This window comes from Hoplias malabaricus, chromosome 15 (assembly GCF_029633855.1).
Source record: "Hoplias malabaricus isolate fHopMal1 chromosome 15, fHopMal1.hap1, whole genome shotgun sequence".
Lineage (NCBI taxonomy): Eukaryota > Metazoa > Chordata > Actinopteri > Characiformes > Erythrinidae > Hoplias > Hoplias malabaricus.
Genome location: NC_089814.1, coordinates 18,991,764 through 18,999,467, shown reverse-complemented (window position 1 = coordinate 18,999,467; position 7,704 = coordinate 18,991,764). Strand labels below are relative to the sequence as shown.

The following is a 7,704-nucleotide window of genomic DNA, read 5'->3' as shown; positions in this document are numbered from 1 at the left end:
GGACATACTTGGTACTAACTCATACATTTTTTGTTATATTTTACAAATCTCAACCAAATAAATTTTCTAAACGCAAACCCTCTGCCTCTTATTTTGTATAGAAATGTATATTTAAAATAACCCTCCTCCCCCCTGTCCTCTTATTTTTGTACTGTGTTTGCAATGATGACATAATACAAACAAATACAAATACAGGTGTTCCCAATCCAGATTTACATTGAACAACATTTTAGGTTAAACTATGCTGATATCAATAACTGAAATTGATATTTTGATTGTTTTCATTTCAGCAAAGTGTATATTGACATTGTGTATTTAGTCATTAATCTTTTCCTGGACAGTGAGTAATACCAACATTTTTCAGGTTTTGACACATCCTCAACATTTTATTACAAAAGAATGAATAGAAACAACCAGAGATGAAGTAAATGAAATATTTTAATTTTCCTGTAAATTCAGTCTTTTGTCTGACAGCAACAATATATCATTTCCACATGAATCAAGTATATATCATTGTAATGATTTTCAATAATGGTTCTGTATGTTATATAGATTATTGAGCAGGAAATGTTGTAGATCTATAAATCAACTCTCATGCATCTCACCCTCATCCTGTGAGTCTTATCAAAAATGAGCTACTTTTCTTGCAATATCTGTGAGTCAGCATCATGAGGGTCAAGTCCAATTGGAAAAGCCCTAGACTGGTTTCAGTATTTCAATTGTCCTGCACAGACTCCCTGTGGTTTTTCTTTATTTAAAGCACAAAAGCTTTAGTAACTGAAAGTCACACAGCACACATTCTCAGAAGGTGAGTGTAGCTTGGGTTTCTAGCAGCCATTCTGATTTGTGATTTGATGACCTGGAAGGTGTCAGGTTTCATCTGATCCAACACAGTGACTGCTCAAATTTACTTGGAAACCTTATGAATGGACTGTGTGCTACAGAGTACAGACTTGATGCAATGTAAAACCTATGACACTCTCCTTGCTCATAAAGCGTATGTGTGATCAATTATTGCTTAGGTAATGGACAATTTAAATAAAGAAGTTTCTATGACTGGTCTATGTCTGTTAATTCTGGTGAGTAAACTGAAGAAGTTGTGGTTCAACTACCTTTGTTTCAAATGGAAAAAAGAGAATTTGCAGAAGGGAATAGAATTGCATATTTTTCTTTGGCTGTTCTATAGAAGGAAATCACAGAAGAAAACAATAAACTTTCTTGCTCTTTAATACACCTATTAATCCATTTTGTGAGGTGTTTACTTTATTGTATGTATTATGTTCATGCACCGAATATGGAAACATGTATGTGCCAAACCTGAATTAACCTGAATTATAGTAAAATGATTTTAATATACAAAAATATTGAATATTATCAAGTGATCTAAAACATTTTTTATTATAAAAGATATGGTGTGTGTATATATTTTAAGGTTGAAATCTATTTAAAAAAATAATAAAATAATATAAATTATAAGGCAGCATGGTGGTGCAACAGGTTTGAGCCCCACTGTGAAGGGTTTGATGGGTTCTCCATGTGTCCACATGCTCTGGTTTTCTTCCACAGTCCAAAAACTCATGTTGGTAGGCGGAATGGGTACTCTGTAGGTGTGAGTGAATGTGTGAGTGTATGATGCCTTAGGAAGGACTGGCACTAAGTGTGTTCCCACCTTGCTCCCAGCGTTTCCCACCGCAACACTGAACTGCATAAGCCGTTACAGACAATGAATTAATCAATAATATAATATGATATAGTGATGGCATAACTTAATATAGCATATATGGACACTGATACCTAGTCATATTAATCAATATTAGAGGTGTGTGCTGACCTAATACACCATTCCACATGGTCTTATTGCTGATTTTGGCTTTAACATATTTAGTGATGAAAGCATTTGAGAAATAGTAGCAAAGACAGAGAGACATTTAGATCCACTGCAGTTTGCATACAGGGTAAACATGGGGGTGGAGGACGCTACTGCAGCTTTACTCCATTCTTTATTTGATGGGCATAAAAAATATGCTAGACTGCTATTCATAGATTTTTCATCACCTTTTAATACTATTCAGTCCAGTGTACTGGCTGAGAGGTTGGCAGGTAATTTTGCACTGGACTCTAAACTAGTTTAATTGGTTGGATTTTGGATAACTAAAAGGACCCAGAATGTCAAATTGAATGACTCATTTTCAGACAGCTTAATATCTTCTCTTAGCTCCCCACAAGGCTGTGTTTTATCTCCACTTTTGTTTATCCTGTATACAAACGATTGTCAAAGTCAGTATAAAGATAGATCCTTAAATATGCTGACGACTCTGTCATAGTCAGTCTACTTCATGACTGTGAGAATAGTTATGGATCAGTAGTGGATGAGTTTGTGTTGTGGTGTAAAAAAATCATTCTTGAAGCTTAATCTTGAAAAAACTAAGGAAATTGTTATTGATTTTAGACAAGTGGAAAAGGATATTCACCCAATAACTATTGATGATACCACCGTTAAAAGGGTTAGTAGTTATAAATATCTTGGTACGGTGATTGATGACAAGTTGTGCTTTGATCAATATACAAACAGGATTCTTAAGAAATGTCAACAAAAGTTGTTTTTCTTGAGAAAACTGAGTAGGTTTCAGGTGTGTTCAAAGCTCATGACCTTATTTTATAAGTGTTTTATTGAATCAGTCTTGACTTTTGCATTTATTACTTGGTTTGAAAATTTGAGTATTAAGAACAAAAATCTTCTCAGCAGTATTGTTAAAATTAGTAGTCGGATCACAGCGTGTCAGAAAGCACCCTTATCACAGTTAACAACACCCTTATCACAGAGTTAATTATTGTATCTGTTGATCATCCCTTGAAGGGGGAGTTTCAACTTCTTCCACTGGGTTTACGTTACAGTCTTCCGAAAAAACGCTGCAATAGATTTAAGAATTCTTTTATTCCTGGTGCAATTTTATTGTTAAATAAGAGAGCAAAGCAGGGTCCTTAGTTTGAATATATATGTAATATAATATATGAATATAATGTAATATATGAATATAATGTAAAATAAAAGCAAGTGAAAGAACTGCACTAGAACAGATCAGGAAGAAAAGTTTGTAAGTTTGTAATAATGAGATGATACCAAAATAATAATGAAATTAAAAATCGAATTCCTTAAAAAAAGAAACAGTTAAAAAATTTGAGATAGCTCCTTTATAAGAAATAAGCAATTAAATCAAGTGCTGGTTAATAATATTATTACTGGCTCAGCCAAAGGTAGAATTATAAAATGAGAAAAAAGTATAATGCTCTGTTTAATTGATAGTAAACCGCTGTTTTAAACCACGACCAGGGGAAGTATATGTGTGGTAGGTAACAACGCTGAAATAAAAATACTCCATCCCCAATTTACAAGTAGTTACCCCATCCTTGACTAAACAGTAAAACCCACCTCCCTGAGGCCTACATGGCTGACTCATATTGTACAAGGCTGAAACAAGAATCTGGTTTGGCTGGTAATGTGTAAGTTTAGCCTGATGTAGGCATGGTTTGTACAGAAGCATGCACCTCCTCTCTCATTCTTTTTGGTTTTTGTATAAGTGCTTGATCAGCTGGGACTCAGGTGTATACTCTGCTGAAAACAGGAAGGGTGCGTTTGAGTGTGTAAGACAGCATAGACAGAACTAAGCAAATGAGCAAAGAAGATGTAGTTTCAGTGACATGTGTCTGTGGAATGGAAAGAGCGATAAAGAACAGCACAGCAGAGAGGCGTCACTAGAGAAGGAAGCTGAATCTATATAAAGGCTTAAGGTAACTGCAGAGCAGCAGAACAGATAGGCAAAGCACGGTGCAAATAACTGAGAAGACCAGGCACGGTTTGCATACAGCGATCAGGAGAGAAAGAAATGGCTTCGATGCGCATGCAGATGCTGGGCAGTGTCCTGGTCTTGTTGGGCTGGGTGGGTGGGATATTGACCTGCATCATGCCAATGTGGCGTGTGACAGCCTTCATAGGCATGACCATTGTCACCTCTGAGATCATGTGGGAAGGGATCTGGATGAGCTGTGTTGTACAGAGTACAGGTTATATCCAGTGCAAACCTTACGAGTCTATGCTCGCACTCAGCAGTGACCTGAAAGCTGCGCAGTTCCTAACGGTGGGATCCATCTTGACTGGAGCACTGGGCCTGACAATGGCCTTCGTTGGAGGAAAGTGCACTCGCTTCCTAGACTACAAAGGCGAGGCAAGGAAAGGCAGAATTGCCACTGCTGCTGGGGTTACTGTGATTATTGCTGGTCTTTTGTGCTTGATTCCTGTCTCTTGGTCAGCTATTGTTGTGGTCCAGGCATTCTACAATCCGCTGCTGGTCGATACTCAGCGCAGGGAGATTGGAGGGTCTGTCTACATTGGCTTTGGTGCTTCCATCCTTCAGATCCTGGGTGGAGGATTGCTCTGTAGCACTTCATGTAACACAAAGGCTGAGGATGAAAGCCCTTCAGCCAAGTATGTGATTGTACGCTCATCTCGTGCAGGATCAAGCAACAGAAGTTCACAGCGAGTCATGATCACCAAGCAATCACAGCATGAAGCGCCATTCACAAGGTCGCAGTGGAGTAATTCCCAATCAACTAATCAGATGCAAGAAAGACCAGCTTCTGCAGGATCTAAGCAAAGTTGGGCATCAACCACTAAATCCCACCTTGCTACAGTAGAGGCAGAGCAGAGTGAGGGGCCACCAACTCCCATCAAGGCCCAAATGGTTCACACAGACACTGATCAAAGCCTGGTGGATTCTCAAAGAAGTGAGTTGGATTTGGAGAAGCCTGAAAAGACTTATATCTGAGCTGATAAAACCGTCAAGTTGCAAAAGACTAGTAGGCATCCTGAGTAGGGAGTAATTATGCACTTGGGTGTTTATCTAACAAAACACTGTCTGTTATGGCACTGATGGATTTCCATAGCTGGAGTCAGGAGTCATCGGCACTTTAAAATATCACTGTAATTCACAGGGCACTGAGTGCGCAGGGAAGATCTGTCAAGCAACAAGAAGACAATTTCACAGCTTACTTAATCCGATGGGATACAGTGTCTGATACATCATACCTTACATGGAACAATGAGATGGACACATTTTGTTTAATGGACTGTTTTAAACAGTAAAATATTTTGTTTGTCAAGAGACAAATTTACAACACAATGAATAAATTATTGATCTAGGTGATCAATACAGCACAGTTAGTCTACCTTTCCAGTGATGCTGACATAGTTTATTAAGTATAGCAGGACTATATTAAGACTATATTTTCAGTTTTTTGTTTGTTTGTTTGTTTGCTTTTTCTGTAGAAGTATAATTGTTGAGTTTAGACTGAAATTGTTTCTTTTTAAAAAATCAGTTATACTTTATCTTTGAATGATAACACATTTTGTTTTGAATTAAGCTCATGTACAACTGTGAAGTAGTTAAAACTACATTTTTATCTCAACAGACAAACTCTGTAACCAAAAAAGAGCTTTCATTTGGGTCACTAGCCAGTCTGAAAACGAACGATATTTGAACTGAAAAGCCTCTTTGTTGTCAACCCCCTCTATTTTCTTTTCACATTAGTTTGGCCTCAGGAGTGAAAGAGTGTCCAGGCCAAACCGGTTCAACAGAGAATGAACTCACGGAAATGGTTTGTTTTTCGTGAGGATTTTGACCACAAAAATAAATAAATAAATAAAATAGCAATAATAATAATCATTTTAAAAAAGTTTAAACATATCTAAATTTTACAATATGATCATAGGCATGCATTGGTTTTGTAGCATTAAATACTTCACAATTCTTAGCACTGCACAATAATCAAGACTGATGTTTGGTGTTTCTTGTGTGAATATTTTACAAATAAATTTGTTTAAACTACACTTCTCAGGTTTGATGTACATTTTTAAAATGTATATATCGGTTTTTTTTCTTTGTTTTAACTGGTCTTTCATTTAGTTCACTGCTTCAGTTAAAACTGTTCTTTAGACTACTTTACAATTTTTGATTATCTTCAATTAAAAAATGATTCTGTTCTTCAGAACTTCTCAGGAAAACATAACATTGAGCCGATGAGAAGCACTCCTCCAGAGGTCCCTGACTTATGAGTACTCTGTTCTTCATTCTGATCTTACTTCAAGTAACATACAAATCATACCTGGAATTGCTTCAGTTTAGCCTTGAGATTTTCTCCTGTGTTTTCATGATGATAGCAACAATTTTGTAATGGTTGGGTAAATGCATGGAAATACTTCCACTTTGTTCACAGTTCAGTAGAGAACTCAGAACACTTGGCCCAAAAGGAAGTTTGTTTCTGTATTTCTGTCTTTCTGATACGTTTGGCTTTAAAGGGTTAAATAAGCTTATTAAAAAGTACTGATAATTTGCCAGATCATATTACTTCCCATCAAAATATACATTATAAATTGTATTATGCTATGATGTATGAGCCTTAAACCTGTCTGCTGTGTACTTACTTCATAATTCTCAGACATCATATTCTTATTTAACTCAAAATAATATTATTGTGTTTGTCTGATTCAGAACAAAAAATAGGAATAAAAGGGAACCGTGATTAAATTAACACGGCATTTTGTGTGATGCTACCATCTAGTGGTAAATCTCTACCTTCTATCAAGTAAGGATTTCTATCCTATGATTTTGTTGAAGTTTTAATAATTCTTCATGGGGCAAAGGTCAATATGGAGAATCAATAACAAGCACTTTTTGTTTAGATGACTATTTGAAAAGAAAAAAACATTCCCTACCACTGAGTGCAGGCAATGTGTGCTGATGTAGATTAAAGGAAAAAAGATGCCTTATACAGATAAAATTGCTGAAAAGAAAAAGCGCTTTTCACCCCATTAAAAACAGAATTTGCTGTTTTCCAATTTAAATTGGAAAACTGGATTTAAATCCAGTGATTTCCCTCAGACCACCAACAAAAATGTCACTAAGTGTCACTGAGTTTAACATAATTCTACAACGTATTCATATTTAAATATTTATGTTATTGCTGTGGAAAAACATTTTTTTAGTATATTTAATTTTGTTTTTTAAACATAATGCACAACTAATACTATACTGAATAATAGAGAAATAGAAAACATAAAAATACGTAATTAAACAATTAAACAGAAGGGAAAAAGAAAAAGAAGGAAAAAGGGGGTTTAAGATAGTTAATATGACATACAGTATAATATAATTATACATATAATATAAATATATTGAATACAAATACAAATAAGGTCAACCTAGTGTATGACTAACAAATACAGTCAAAGATAAAATTCAAAAAGATCTAACATCACCCTCAGTCAATCAGACTGGTTGAAGGTGTATTTTTCAGTTTAGTCAAAGAAGGGCTGCCACACCTTATAAAACATTTCCAATTTGTTTCTTAAAAGGTAGGTGACCTTTTCTAGGGGTATACACTGGTTAATTTCAGAAATCCACATTTGGAAAGGAATATTGGTCTCCAGTTTCCAGGAACGAAGGACACAAATTTTAGCTGCAATTTAAAAGGATCTCAGTGAGCCTTGTAACACATCCATTTTTAAGGTCAGAATTGGTAAAATTACCCAGTAGGAAAACTTCTGGATCTACTGGAAAAGAAATACCAAATATCTCAGATGATGTGTTACAAATTCTCTGCCAGAAGTCATGTACTTTAGGGCATGACCATGTACAGTGTAAAAAAGTA

At 35.7% G+C, this 7,704-nt stretch overlaps 1 protein-coding gene across 1 annotated transcript; it reads left to right on the top strand.

The window, feature by feature from the left end:
- Nucleotides 1–3,628: 3,628 nt before the first annotated feature.
- Nucleotides 3,629–5,916, top strand: LOC136668364 (claudin-4-like). The gene has a single exon (XM_066645846.1). The coding sequence runs from the start codon at nucleotides 3,885–3,887 to the stop codon at nucleotides 4,821–4,823; it is 939 nt and encodes a 312-aa protein (XP_066501943.1). The 5' UTR covers nucleotides 3,629–3,884; the 3' UTR covers nucleotides 4,824–5,916.
- Nucleotides 5,917–7,704: the final 1,788 nt, after the last annotated feature.